This window comes from Hyla sarda, chromosome 7, assembly GCF_029499605.1.
Source record: "Hyla sarda isolate aHylSar1 chromosome 7, aHylSar1.hap1, whole genome shotgun sequence".
NCBI lineage: Eukaryota > Metazoa > Chordata > Amphibia > Anura > Hylidae > Hyla > Hyla sarda.
In genome coordinates this window covers 67,009,679-67,025,304 of record NC_079195.1, presented here as the reverse complement: position 1 = coordinate 67,025,304, position 15,626 = coordinate 67,009,679, and the positions used below count along the sequence as shown (strand labels likewise).

At 42.9% G+C, this 15,626-nt stretch overlaps 1 protein-coding gene across 1 annotated transcript; it reads left to right on the top strand.

Moving 5' to 3' along the window:
• The first annotated feature begins 2,891 nt into the window (after positions 1-2,891).
• Positions 2,892-15,170, top strand: RBP4 (retinol binding protein 4). The gene is made up of 6 exons (XM_056529482.1): positions 2,892-2,988; positions 3,195-3,351; positions 8,244-8,380; positions 9,958-10,064; positions 11,506-11,718; positions 14,865-15,170. Exons 2-6 carry the CDS (start codon positions 3,226-3,228, stop codon positions 14,879-14,881), a joined length of 600 nt encoding a protein of 199 aa, XP_056385457.1. The 5' UTR covers positions 2,892-2,988; positions 3,195-3,225; the 3' UTR covers positions 14,882-15,170.
• The last annotated feature ends 456 nt before the right edge of the window (positions 15,171-15,626 follow it).

The window sequence follows — 15,626 nt, the reverse complement described above, 5'->3', positions numbered from 1 at the left end:
CACTGAACTCAGCTATGTTTAAAAGTCCCATAGAGAGTCAATGAAATGTTGGTCAAGCATGTGCCCTTCTGCACCATTCACTTTGGAGATAATTGACCACTGTGCCCATGATCAGTGATGTTCTCAGTGATCCATGCCCCATCAATCACCATAACTTTTAATCTTAGGATAACCTCTTTAAGGCATAATATAATCTATAAAAAATTGTACCCAGCACAAATGCGTTTCAAGCTTTACTAGACCTCATTGACAGTTTCATAGTTACATAGGGGGAGATTTATCAAAACCTGTCCAGTGGAAAAGTTGCTGAGTTGCCCAGAGCAACCAATCAGCTCGCTTCTTTCATTTTTAACAAGGCCTCTGCAAAATGAAAGAAGCGATCTGATTGGTTGCTATGGGCAAGTGGGTAACTTTTCATCTGCACAGGTTTTGATAAATCTCCCCCATTGTTTGTAAGGTAGAAAAAAGACAAGAGTCCATGAAGTCCAACCTAGAACCATACCGTGTTGATCCAGAGGAAGGCAAAAAACCCTCCATGAGGCTGATGTCAATTTCCTCATGACATAGGAAAAATTCCTTCCCGGCCCCAATATGGCAATCAGAATAAATCCCTGGATCAACGATCTCTCCCTATAAATCTAGTATCCATAACCTGTAATATAATATTTTCCCAAAAAAGAATCCAGACCCCCCCTTGAACCTTTTTATTGAGTCAGATGCCGCAACATCACGTGGCAGAAAGTTCCATAGTCTAAAGAAGGTGGGCCATACTGGTGGTGCACATACTGTACATAGGGGGAGATTTATCAAAACCTGTGCAGAGGAAGAATGGTGCAGTTGCCCATAGCAACCAATCAGATTGCTTCTTTCATTTTCCACAGGCCTCTTTAGAGGCCTGTGGAAAATGAAAGAAGCAATCTGATTGGTTACTATGGGCAACTGCACCACTCTTCCTCTGCACAGGTTTTGATAAATCTCCCCCATAGTGTCAATGTCCAAAATTCATTCAGACTCCTTAGGTCTCATTCACATACACATACCCATTCATTTGCAGAAATGCTGTGGTTTTTGGCCACAGATTTCCCTCTTCCAAATGCAATAAAATATGCATCTGGCTGGAGGCGTAACTTGTAGCTTCTGGGGCCCGATACAAAATCTGCAAATGGGCCCCATGAGCCAGTTATAATACATGGGGCAGATATGGTGTAGGGCCTCCCTAGGCACCAGAGCGCTAGTGCAATTGCTACCTCTGCACCCCCTATGGCCGTATACTTACAGTCATGAATGTAAAGATGTATGAACAAGGGTGTGGACTCTTAGGGAAGAAAGGAGGTTCTACAGTAGTCACCAAAAGTAGATGGGACCATCGTTGGCTGGGTCTTCTCTCTCCAGTGACCCCATAGCAGTTGCATTATACTGTATATCATTAAGAATATTCAATATGTTGTGAATAAACATAAAAGAATAAAACTATAGAAGCAAGTGAGAAACTCCAAGATCAGCTCCAATAGTGTTGTCTTCTGCTGGACCCATGGGGATCATTAGAGTAAATACACACTAATCCTTTATGTCCCTTCTTTGTATATGTCCACCCAATGGACCACGGTAATGTACACTATTGTCAATTGGCACAATGATCTGTGATGTTGGTTCAAACAAATACAAACCATACACACCGGATGGATTTTCTGTGGGTCTTTCACATGACGTTTCACATGGCAGATCTTCAGTAGTTTACAGTACCAGCAAAGTAAATGTCATTTCTGAAATCTCCTCTACCCACCGACATTGACCTGCAGGGCACGTTTTAATATCTGCAGAATGTGAATTTATTATGCGGATTCTTACAGATTTCCCTGTAGAAATCAATGGGAAATTTCATATCCACAACAAAATCCGTACGGATTGTGGCAGATTTTTCTGCAGCAAATTTGTCTGGTGGAATTGTGCACACAACTAGGACCGCTTGGACATGTGCTGTCTTCATAGACGGAAAAGCATTTCTGAGCAAATTCCAAGGAAAAAATTAACATTCTTTGTGCAGAGGTTGGAATTGGGATTTCTGCAGCAGATTTTTACGCTGTGGAAATTCCGCTGTGTGCACGATGCAGCAGAATCCCATTGAAAACAGTGGGGCTGCAATGGAATTTCTTAGCGGAATTTTTTTCCACTGGATTTGTCATGTGAACAAGGCCTAACTGTTGGAGCCTGGGCCATCAGAGGCTCCTCTAGTTCCCTGGTGGTCCAGCCTGAACCCCTGCCCCCATTTGTAGAGCAGACATCTTGAAGTGTCGGACACCTTTCAAGTCCCGTTATATAATAACTGAACAAATAACCCACAAAAACATCTCAAGCCGCCAGTGGGCCATGACGGGGTCCCATTAATATTCAGGCTGACACTGCAGACAGTAAAGAGACCTGGGATTTAATATGCGTCAACTTCAATGCCAAAACAAATCCAGCAGTGAAGAGCTTGAACTTGTCCTGAGAGCAGCCCGAATGAAGTATGATGGAAAGTTGTGTTTGTATGTGAAGTGCAGAACAAACCAGAGCCGTTCTGTAACAGGACTGCACATGAATGGAGTTTGTGTGCCCTCCCGGAGAGCTGGGTCCCTGCCAAACCCCTCCGGGCCGCAGACTATGCTCCCCAATGTGTTTTGGCAAACCCTTCTCCCCCCTGTCTATGTTCTCTCACAGGGTGACATATTTTCTCTTATATCACTGCTGTAGGGTTTTTGTTGTTTTTTTTCTACCTCTCTTTTTTTTTTTGCAAGTGATGGGTTGGGGTTGAAGTGCACAGTTTGATGTTATGCAAGCTTGTTGAAGTGGGCCTCTATCCAGCTAGGACTGGATGTAGTGGCAGCTTAAAACATAGGTCTTTTACCTTGTGCTGATGTTACGAAACCGTGTGACTGCGGAGGTGTATATAAACCTCCCAGACCCTGCATTCCAAGATTTCTAACATCTGGAAGCGGCTGGACTCTCTCTGTAAGCTTCTCCTATACTGCACAGCACTGACTGCACTTACACATCCATCCATACAAACCTATGAGAACATTTCTTATTAGCATCACAAGCTCCACTATAATGCAGACATATCACAGTCTCTACATCTAAGCAGTGCATAGTCCAGCATGTTGCCTTGTATTCCTTTAAATGTTACTTTTGATAACTTTTTCTTTTTTTATATACAGTTTCTATAGCTGATCTTAAGGAGTCGGAAGGATGGACCTAAAGATTTTGGGGCTCATAGCCCTGTGCTACTTTGGGAGCTGTGTAGCCTTCAGATTCCACCACAGAGATTGCCGCGTCAGTAACTTCAGGGTAATGCAGAATTTTGACAAAACCCGGGTATGTACGCGCTTCTTATTACAGCTGTATTACCAACTTTTGGAATATATTTAAAAACAGCAAGAAAATTATTATTATATTGAATAATGTTAATATTATTATTTTCATACTAATATGTTTTTTTAACTATGATTATTATTATAATACAATTATTATTATTATTATACTATTATTATTACTACTGTTCTACCACTATATTAGGTAAAAGTCATAAAAGGCAATTCGATAGGGTAAATGTGTGCGCTTCTTATTACAGCTGTATCACCAATTTTTCTGACATATTTTAAAACAACTAAAAATATATATTATTATTATTATTATTATTACAGTAGAATCCCAATAGGGGACACACACGGGGAATAAAAAAAGTGTCCACTATTGAGAAATGTCCCTTATTGGGGAAAAAAGGCTCAAAAATCTTCCTGAATGACGGAATACTGTCCTGTACTCTCTCCAGAGTGTAATTACCTATAAAACATGATAATAAGCAATATTACAGTAGAATCTCCCAGTGTAGTTTAATGTTCCCTTATCCCTCCCCCCGTATCATTTCATCCCCCGTTATACCCTGTGCCATCTTATTCCCTCCTTGCATTGTGCCAAAGTATCCCCCTTTACCCCCTGTGCTACATCATTTTCCCTTGAAATGTGCCATCACCCCCTCTTTATGATGTGGCACAGGGGAATAAAGGGGTAAGAAATGGCAAAGGGGGTGGTAAAGAGCGGGTGAGGAATTTGCACAGAGGGCAATAAAGGGGGAATGAAATAGCGCGGGGGATTAAGAGGAAATGATGTGGCACAGGGGGTAAAAAAGGGGGAGATGATTTGGGAAATAAAGTAGCACAAGGGGATCAGATAAGGAGGGGGGTGAATGATGTGGCCGGAGGATGTGTAGAAGCAGGAGATCACTGTTTAAACAGGTGTCTTCTGCTTCTGTGCTGGGGCTTCTGTAGGGGGCCCTTCTCCTGGGTCCCTTACTGGGGTATTGGCTGTACCCCCTGACGGCGACCCTGTGTACAAGGTAGGGCCGGCACATAAGCCTGATTGTCCCCTATTGGGAGTGTTTTGTCCCCTACTGCCCCCAATTTGGTGTGTCCGCCTCCGCTATTGGAAATGTCCCCTATTCAGAGTTCAAATACATTAAGTCTGGGACTCTGCCTGGGAATTAAAAACTGTCCGCTATTGGGAGGTGTCCCCTAAGGGAGATTTGACTGTATTATGACTACTCTTCTACAACGATATATTAGGTAAAAGTCATAAGAGGCAGTAAAGCAGGGTAAATGTAGCTTAGGGCACTGCCAGCATTGATTTTTGGACTAGTGTTTCCCAACTAGTGTGTCTTCAGCTGTTGCAAAACTGTAACTTCCAGCATGCTGTGAGTTGTAGTTTTGCAGCAGCTGGATGCAAATGGGTTGGGAAGCTGTGTTGGAGCCTTAAAGGGGTACTCCGGTGGGAAAAGAAAATTAACTGGTGCCAGAAAGTTAAATAGAATTGTAAAATACTTCTATATAAATATTGTAATCCTTCCAGTACTTATCAGCTGCTGAATGCTCCACAGGAAGCATCTTTTCTTTTTGAATTTCTTTTCTGTCTGACCACAGTGCTCTCTGTTGACACCTCTGTCCATGTCAAGAACTGTCCCGAGTAGGAGAAAATCCCCACAGCAAATCTTTCCTGCTCTGGACAGAGGTGTCAGTAAAGAGCACTGAGGTCAGACTGAAAGGAACTACACAACTTCATGTGGAGCACACAGCAGCTGATAAGTACTGGAAGGATTAAGATTTTTATATAGAAATAATTAGCAAATCTGTAAAACTTTCTTTTCCTAGAGTACCCCTTTAAGTACGATATTTTTTTCTTGACTGTTAGCTCTGAATGTAACAAATTAAGACTTACAGTAACATTGCTGAAAATCACTCCAACTACTGTACGTCCTTTATATAATTGTTGTAAGATATGCCTGTGTTGTCACTATGTCACAGTCAGACACAGGGGCAGCTATAATAGCTCTCCAATAACCTTTACTGTCACCATTGGAACTTACACCAATGCTCCAGTGTATGTAAACTGTGGACTTACATTTAAGGCTTATGTCCACACACAGTTTGTTCTTCTTTTTTTTTGCCCATTTCGTTCAGCCGTTTTCTGGCTTAAAGGGGTACTCCACTGGAAAACATTGTTTGTTTGTTTTTAAACCAACTGGTGCCAGACAGTTCCTAAAATGGACAGAGGTGTCAGCAGAGAAGCACTGTTGTCAGATAGAAAGGAAATTCAAAAAGAAAAGAACTTCCTCTGCAGCATACAGCAGCTGATAAGTACTGGAAGGATTAAGATTTTTAAATAGAAGTAATTTACAAATCTGTTTACCTTTCCGGTGCCAGTTGATTTAAAAAAATTTTTTTTGCCAGTGGAGTACCCCTTTAAATTGAGCAAAAACTGCTTGTTGTGTTGCATTCACTTATTGAGCATTATCTCCTAGTTATCACAATGACAAACACATTTCTGCAACATTTGTGGACTTAAAGGGGTACTCCGATGAAAAACTTTTCTTTTTAAATCAACTAGTGCCAGAAAGTTAAACAGATTTGTAAATTACTTCGATTAAAAAATCTTAATCCTTCCTGTACTTATTAGCTGCTGAATACTACAGTGGAAATTCTTTTCAGTTTGAAACACAGAGCTCTCTGCTGACATCTCTGTCCATTTTAGGAACTGTCCAGGGTAAAAGGAAATCCCCAAAGCAAACATATGCTGTTCTGGACAGTTCATAAAATGGACAGAGAGGTCAGCAGAGAGCACTGTGCTCATGATGTCAGCAGACAGTTCTGTGTTTCAAAAAGAAAAGAATTTCCGCTGTAGTATTCAGCAGCTAATAAGTACAGGAAGGATTAAGATTTTTTTAATAGAAGTAATATACAAATCTGTTTAACTTTTTGGCACCAGTTGATTAAAAAAAAAAAAAAGTTTTTCACCGGAGTACCCCTTTAAGCGTCTGCATTCTGTTACATCATCTTTGCTGATGAACTTTACCCGTATATCATAGGTGCAGGGGAGTTATACCAATTTATCTTTATATTCATTTTTTGTTAAATAGTATTCTAAAATCCTTATGTTTTTATCTAGAGATGAGCGAACTTACAGTAAATTCGATTCGTCGCGAACTTCTCGGCTCGGCAGTTGATGACTTATCCTGCGTAAAATTAGTTCAGCCTTCAGGTGCTCCGGTGGGCTGGAAAAGGTGGATACAGTCCTAGGAGACTTTTTCCTAGGACTGTATCCACCATTTCCAGACCACCGGAGCACCTGAAGGCTCAACTAATTTAACCAGGATAAGTCATCAACTGCCGAGCCGAGAAGTTTGTGACGAATCGAATTTACTGTAAGTTCGCTCATCTCTATTTTTATCTTTTTATTTATATCCAGAAGCAGCACCATTCTTTTCTGTAGATTGCAGTGAATGGGGGCCCAAGTGCAATACATGACACAGCCTATAAACATGAGTGGCGCTGTTTCTGGAAAACAGGCATATTCTGTTTATTACTAATCTCACACATACCCCTTAGATCAGTGGTCTTCAACCTGTGGACCTCCAGATGTTACAAAACTACAACTCCCAGCATGCCGGACAGCCGATGGCTGTCCGGGCATGCTGGGAGTTGTAGTTTTGCAACATCCGGAGGTCCACAGGTTGAAGATCACTGAGCAACTTACAGGTGACACAAAAGTCTGTGGCTACTGGCAATGAACATTTCTACACTCTATGGCAATATGGCCACGGTGGTTAACCATTTCTAAGGCTGGGTTCACACCACGTTTTTCAAATACGGTAACCGTATACGGTTATCAGCAAAAAAAACGTATACGACCGCATCCGAAACCGTATGCATAGAGAATGCATTGTAAACCGTATTCCAAATGTTGTGTACGGTTGCATCCGTTTTGCCTCGGATACGGTTTTGCCGATTTTTCAACCGTAGGCAAAAACGCTGTCGACCACGTTTTTTGCCGCCGGTTGGAAAACCGTATGCGAATCGTATGTGATTCTTTTAACATTGTTGTCTATGAGAACCATACACAGAATTTCAGAATACGGTTGCACACGGTTTTTCGAATCCGTTTTTGGAGTTGACACATGCGCAGATCTTTCTAGAATTCATCCCAGACATCCCCCCTCCAACAAAATAGCAAAACTGTTGGCAAAAATGGATGCAAACGGATAGAACCGTACATACATTTTGGAAACGAATACGGGGAAAAACCGTATACGTTTTAATTTGGAGTCATACGGTTGCATACGGTTTTTGCCATATGTTTTTTAGAGGAAAACCGTATACGGTAACCGTATTTGAAAAACGTGGTGTGAACCCAGCCAGATTCATTACTTCTCTACTCCAAAGGGGTTAGAGTCTGGAATTAAAGGGGTATTCCAGGAAAAAAAAATTTTTTTAATATATCAACTGGTTCCAGAAAGTTAAACAGATTTGTAAATGACTTCTATTAAAAAATCTTAATCCTTTCAGTACTTATGAGCTTCTGAAGTTAAGGTTGTTCTTTACTGTCTAAGTAATCTCTGATGACACGTGTCTCGGGAAACGCCCAGTTTAGAAGCAAATTCCCATAGCAAACCTCTTCTAAACTGGGCGGTTCCCGAGACAGGTGTCATCAGAGATTACTTAAACAGAAAAGAACAACCTAAACTTCAGAAGCTCATAAGTACTGAAAGGATTAAGATTTTTTAATAGAAGTAATTTACAAATCTGTTTAACTTTCTGGAGTCAGTTGATATATATATATAAAAAAAAGTTTTTTCCTGGATAACCCCTTTAATGTCTTTGCTGCATGTAGAACCTTCTTGTCTAAAACATGGTGCGTGTTCTCTCTTATTCTTCCAGTATGGAGGGACTTGGTATGCAGTGGCCAAGAAGGACCCAGAAGGCCTGTTTCTTCTAGACAACATAGTGGCGAAGTTCTATGTTGATGAAACTGGACAAATGACGGCAACAGCCAGAGGCCGAGTCATCCTCTTCAAGTAAGGACCTCTATGTTGGAAGTTTATCACTTGTTGCAGGGTTTCTTCAGTTATTGCTTTAGCAGCCGGACACCCTATGATCAACGTATCTTCAAAAGTTGTAACAAAAACAAATAATGCAGATAACCCCATTAAAGACCGAGCTAGATGATCATGTATATATTTCATATTATGATGCAACTGTTCTCCAGCAGGCTAACATTACTACTATAAGCTGTCAAGTAACCATTTTGCTTCCACAATTTAATTCTTGACTTTTTTGTGCGCCCCTTTATTTCCTGTTACAATATTGAAAAAACAACAGAAAGTTAGAGCCCACCTATATCGGCACTTTAAGGAAATCTGACACCAGTGTCACCTGCACTAACCTGTCAATACCAACAGATAGGTGCAGGTGACACTGAGGACAACGGTATTCACCTTGTCCCGTTCCGTTGAGAGGATCTCTGGTAATCTTGTCCATTAGCTCCAGCTCCGGGCACCCGGCTTGGGGCACAGACAGAGCTTAGTGACGTCACCACTGCTGTTCTCTAGCAGCGGGACCCAGTAGGGAGCAGTAGTGACGTCACTAAGCTCCGCCCATGCCCCAAGTCAGGCTGGAGCTGAAGCTTAATAGAGAGGATTACCAGAGATCCCCACCATAGAATGGGACAAGGTGAGTACCGTCGGGACCGACAGGTTAGTGCAGGTGACACTGTTGACAGATTTCCTTTAAAGGGGTACTCCGGTGCTCCAGTATTCTGAACATTTCGTTCAGAACGCTCGGAGCCCAAGGCGGTGATCATGATGTCAGCGTCACGCCCCTCGTGATGTCATACCACGCCCCCTCCATTCATGTCTATGGGACGGGGGGTGTATGTAGACATAGACATAAATGGAGGGGCGTGGTGTGACGTCATGAGGGGTGTGGCCATGATGTCACGAGCACTGCCACAGGAACTTGGTGTTTGTTTAGAATGCGGGTGCTGCAGGGGTTTGCAGGGGGTCTCAGCAGCGGGCCCCCTGCGATCAGACATCTTATCCCCTATCCTTTGCATAGGGGATAAGACGTCTAGCAATGGAGTACCCTTTAAGCTGGTCATACATATTAGATGAAAGTCGGCTGATCCCACTGATTTCAGTGGAATTGTCAAACCATCTACTGTGTATGGGGCCTCCTGACTCCCCTCGCAGATGAAGTCTGTAAAGAGAAGGATCGGCATGTTGGACTTTAATGGACTTATCCATTGGTTCACAGGGAGATAAGACACCACCAGAGGTGCCTGGAAGCAGCTTACCTCCCTCTCCCTATTCAGAATACTTGGTCATTGATCATGCGTGTTTATGGGGGGATTGGGGGAGATTCAGGCAATAGCTATTAGAAATGTATGTCCAGATTAACAAATGTGTGCTCCAATGATCTTAGTAGTCACAGGAGGGGGACAGAAGGTATTAAGACATAAGATACTGAACATGTTTCCTTACAGTGACCCTGTAAATATTATCTGAATATTCTAAAAGTATCTAGTGTAATATCCATCAGTATATAGTAGGAAACATTACACAGCTCTTCTATACATATAACTGTATTTTTTCAGAACTATGGAAATGTGCGCTGATATGGTGGGCACCTTCCAAGAGACCGATGACCCCGCTAAATTCAAGATGAAGTATTATGGTGTCCTCTCCTACCTGGAAAAAGGATGTGAGTAATGCAGTGACATTCGGGGGCACACAGAGCCGCTATGGGTCAACATTACACTGCTTGTGCTACCATAAAGTGCCTCCATACAACATCTCATGGAATATGCCACAATTTTATGAGGAAAAAGCTCCATATGAGATTGGAGGCCTATAGATTTCTATAGATTTCACATTACAGCTACTTACAACTCCAAACATGTTAATATGTCATGAGCTACATTAGGGGCTCCAGGTGAATTGGTAAATTGCATTTGCATGGCCACAAGCTGGTTATAAACCATGGTTCATGATCCATAAGATCTTTACCTTGTTCCTTCTGCGTGTCCAGTAATATAGCAAAAAACACAACTGAATCCAAGATCTACATTCCTAAAGAGTTAAAGGTTATATTAAGGTTATATAAAATGAGAAAAATTAAGTTTGTTAGTTTGTTTTTGTTTTTTGTACCACTGTTGTCCATAGTCTGTTTCTGGTATTACAGTTCCTCAACATTTAAAGGGAATCTGTCCGCTGTATTCGCTGTTAAGAGCTGCCGACACTGTTGAGTAACCATAGGTGGAAAAAGCAAACTGTACCTTTCCTGGAGCTGATGTAAGTTGCCAAATGTAGCTGCTCCAGTCCCACAGCCTTGCATGCCTTCTCGCATTTCTTCAAGCTTCTTTTTTGATTTATGTACAGAGCCCGGAATATTGGTCAAGGAAGGGCTAAGAGATGAAGGTAAGCGAGGAGGCGTGCCAGGCTCTGGCACTTGAGCAGCTTTGTCCTGCCTTCTGGACACTTGGCTGAGAAATAAAAAAAGATGATTTTATATGTTTGGTAACCACCATCAGCTCAGGAAAGGTACAGTTAGCTTATATACCCTAACAGCTATCCAATGGTGTCTTTAGCTCTTAGCCACAAATAGGGTTGACAGATTCCCTTTAAAGAGGTTATCCAGGAATAGAAAAACTGAGTTAATTTCTTTCAAAAACCGCTCACCGTCTGTCTCCAGGTTGGGTGTGGTTCTGCAGCTCAGTTCTATTGAAGTGAATGGAGCCAGGTTGTAATACCACACTCAACTTGGGAACAGATGTGGAGCTGTTTTTGAATGAAATTAGCTCTGTTTTTCTATTCCTGGATTACCCCTTCAAGTTTAATACTTTACACAGCCATGAATAAGAATGGCACTGTTTCTGGAAAAAAAAAAAAAAAACTCATACAACTTCATGCAACCACTTATGGGTATTTTCTCTCTGCATAATTTTTGCACAGACTCTGACGCCTATAAGAAGCCAAAATTTGCAGGCAATCTGCACAAACTTCAGCTCCTATTGATTTTAATGGGGAAAACATGTTGGCATTATCCTATAATTGTACATATAAGGTTTCAGCTTTACTATAACGGTCACGGTATAAAAGTTACCATGTACCATAAATCTCAATGACATCTTCTTTGCTTCCAGTTGATGACCACTGGGTGGTGGATACAGATTATGACAACTATGCCGTCCACTATTCATGCCGTGAGGAAGATGAGGATGGAACATGTATAGACAGCTACTCCTTCATCTTCTCCCGTGACCCCAATGGCCTGACTCCAGAGGCACAAAGAATTGTCAGGAGAAAGCAGGAGGAGCTCTGCTTGGATCGAAAATACAGAGTTGTTGCCCACAATGGTAAGTTTAATCATCCTAATATCCTAATACACCCTATAGAATACATGTTTTATAATGTGAGGGGACCTGTAAGATGAGAGGAACATAAAAATGCCATAACTGTACAGTCATCATCATATATATAGCCATTGTAAAAGCAGGTGTATGACAGTACATTACAAGAAAGGATTACTCTATATACCAGTCCTGTCCTTGGCCTGTGTCTTGTATCATAGCGCAACCCCATTTGCTAAGTCTATGTGCACACAAAGTATTTTGAATCTCATTTTGGTCAGTATTTTTATCAAAAACATGACTGGATGGGATTTTAGATATATCCCTTCCCCTCTAACATATGTTGTGGAAAAATTGTGCCATGTGGCCCGTTTAGTTAACAACTAAATAAATAACATTTAAATATCTTCTACATATAACATAACCAAAGTTCACTGGAGGGCACTCCCCTCCCCCAACCAGACTTGTGCACCATACTCTTACCCCTGGCTGCGACCACCTGGCCCATGGGCATCCAGGTAACCTTCTGCACAATCCCTCAAACTCCTGAGGCCCAGAGCCACCGCCAGGAGGCCCAATTGAACAATCTCAAACATTTATCTTTTAAACTACTACCTCCCCCGGGACCCTTTCACACACCTCACCACCTATCACAACCCAACCAACCAAACAACAAAAGGGGCGGGTAGGCGGGCCCTTCTTCTTGCTTCCACACGGGAGCAGAGCCAGCAAGGAACCTTGACTATAATACTATGGCATTGTCATTTCATATTCCCCGCCTGGAGCTGTGATTGGCCGAGGGGTCTCGGCCAATCACAGCTTCAGGAGAGAAAAATGAAACTACAGTGCCGTAGTTTCATATTCATGGTTCCCGGCCAAGGACCGGAGCGCTTGTCACCTACGCCACATGACTAAAAATTCCAGCATGCCCTTACTGTAAGTGCATGCTGGGAGTTGTAGTTGTGTGGTGCGCGCAGGTGACAAGCGCTCCGCTCCCTGGCCGGGAACCATGAATATAAAACTTCGTCACTGTAATCTCATATTCCCTGCCCAGAGCTATGACAGCTATCACAGCTTCAGGAGGGAATTATGAAACTACAGTGCCGTAGTATTATAGTCCTGTGAGCCAGCCGGGGAGCGGAGCGCTTGTCACCTGCGCGCACCCCACAACTACAACTCCCAGCATGTTCTTACTGTAAGGGCATGCTGGGATTTGTAGTCATACGGCACAGGTGACAAATGCTCCACTCCCCAGCCGGCTACCATGAATATGAAACTACGGCACTGTAGTTCCATATTTCCCTCCTGAAGCTGTGATTGGCCGAAACCCCTTCTTGGCTAATCACAGCTCCAGGCGGGGAAAAGGAAATGACTATGCCGTAGTTTTATACTCATGGTTCCCGGACGGCTCCGCTCCCCACCACCTGCCCGCATCTATCACCCGCTGCCCCCGCATACACCCACCACCCGCAGTATGCCACCACATCGCCCCCCCCCCTCTTATACCACGCGCATATAACACCCGCCAGCTAGCTACTGCATGACTTCAACTCCCAGCATGTCCTCACTGTAAGGGCATGCTGGGAGTTGTAGTCTTACAACTGCGGGTGGTATATGCCGGCAGCCAGTGATAGATGCGGGCTGCGGGTGATAGATGCGGGCAGGCGGCTGATGGATGCGGGCGGGCAGTGGGTGTTAGATGTGGGCGGGACATTTTCTAAGCCAACTTTGGTGTAGATTTGAGACTTTTTAGGCCGTTTGCGACTTTTTGTGCGACTTTTTAACAAAGTCGCACGTGCAACTTTTTTTGCGACAAATATACACCAAATATCCAGTGCAAATACCTTGATGAATTCACCCCAATGTGTTTAGCAAAGCCGTCAAATAATCTTTTTACCAAAACCAAAAATTTAACTGACACACAATGGAAAGATTTGCATCTTGGACCCATTCCTGCTTTTGGTAAAATGAACTGACCAAAATTGTATTTAAAATACTCTGGATGCACATAGCCTATATCTGGTTGAGCTGCAATACCAGAAACACCCTAGGGACAATAGCGGCGCTGTTTCCTCCTATAAAACATGTAAACATTAGGCTTTATTACCAAGTAAAATTTCCTTAAAGTGGAGTTCTCATTTCAGCAAGTTATCCCTTATCTGCTAAGACCCCTACCTATAACAAGAATGCAGTTAAAGGAGTAGTCCAGTCCAGAAAAACGTAAGTTTCAGATCGCGGGGGTCCGACTGCTGGGGCCCTCTGCAATCTCCTGTACGGGGCCCCGAAAGCCCACGGGAAGTGGGCGTGTTGACCACCGCATGAAGCAGCGGCTGATACACCTCCTCAATACAACTCTATGGCAGAGCCAGAGCACTGCCTTCGGCAATCTCTGGCTCTGCCATAGAGTTGTATTGAGGGGGCGTGTTGGCCGCCACTTCGTGCCGTGGTCAACACGCCCCATTCCTGCGGGCTGCCGGGGCCCCGTACAGGAGATTGTGGTGGGCCCCAGCAGTCGGACCCCCCCCCCCCCCCCCCTGCCATCTGAAACTTATCCCCTATCCTTAGGATAGGGGATACGTTTTTCAGGACTGGACTACTCCTTTAAATTTGGGCCTGAATAAATTAAGCAGGCCGCATATCTCGGGGCTTCATTGTTACTGCGTTCTGGGGAGCGGCTGGATCCTCTCTGATCAATAAGTTATCCTCCATTCAGGGAATTTGGGATAACTTGCTGCCCCTGATGCCCTTTAAACATGAATCACTGTTTTGTCTGGTAAAATGATGTACACCATGACAGTAACTCATTAAGACCATTATAGTTGGTTGAGTTTTTTTGGCGCTGTTGATATATGTCAGTACAGCACTTAGGCATGTCCGGCACTCCCATAGAAATGAATGGAACATGTGCAGTCTACCGGTAGATGACAGGCTTCTTACTGAGAGAATCGGGGTCCTGTTACGGAGATCACAGGTAGTTCCAGCAGTCGGACCCCGCACAATTGGCTACTTATTCCCGTTTCTGTGTTAAGTGTTAAGTTATTTTTGGCTGGAGTTCTCCTTTAATGGAGAACATTTAATGCCTCCTACCCCACATTCATGAGAAATCCTGTTATTGGCCTCCATGACTGACCTTCTTGTCTCCCTCCCTGCAGGTTTCTGTGATATGTGATAGATTTCACATAATATATATACAAGGGGCCTTTGATTTGGAGTTTGGAAGAAGATCCTGTCGCTCTCTGCATCCTATTATTATTATTATTTTTTTTTTGCAAATAAATCTCTAATGAAACATGGATATGGGGCATATGGAATGATTCTGGAAGCAATGTAAATATTTTCTATGGTTTAATTGTATGATGTTTATAGCCCTTCACACATAAGCTGAACCTTTCCGTGTTATGTTTGATTCACCATTTCCAGAAATGATGCAATAAAGAGTCATTTCTATATTAAAGAAAGCGTTGTTCTTTATTTCATGCCATTGCTTCACATACCGCACAATAACATGGATTTAGTGTAACAGAACATTTCTCAGTTTGAAAGCGAGACCTGAAATAGCCCCATAAGGAGCTGGCAGCTTCTGGCATCCAGTGTGGAAAATACCTGCTTTGTGGATTTTATATGATTCCTTCCAAAAACCAAACCTCTAAGATTTATGTACTGGGAGCCAATGCCAAAGTGGGAGCCTAGGGCTGGCATCGATGCCCTAATCCTAAAACTAAACTAAAACGGAGCCTACACCTTTAGTGAATAAGTCAAATTCCATAGTGCTTTTGAGCACCACTTTACGAAATTCCTCTCTAAAATCTAGTACATGACACAGTCCTGCAAAAATTGTAATTCTTGACAAGTAAGGCTGGGTTCACACTACGTTTTTCAACTACGGTTCCCGCATACGTTTTCTATCAAAAACC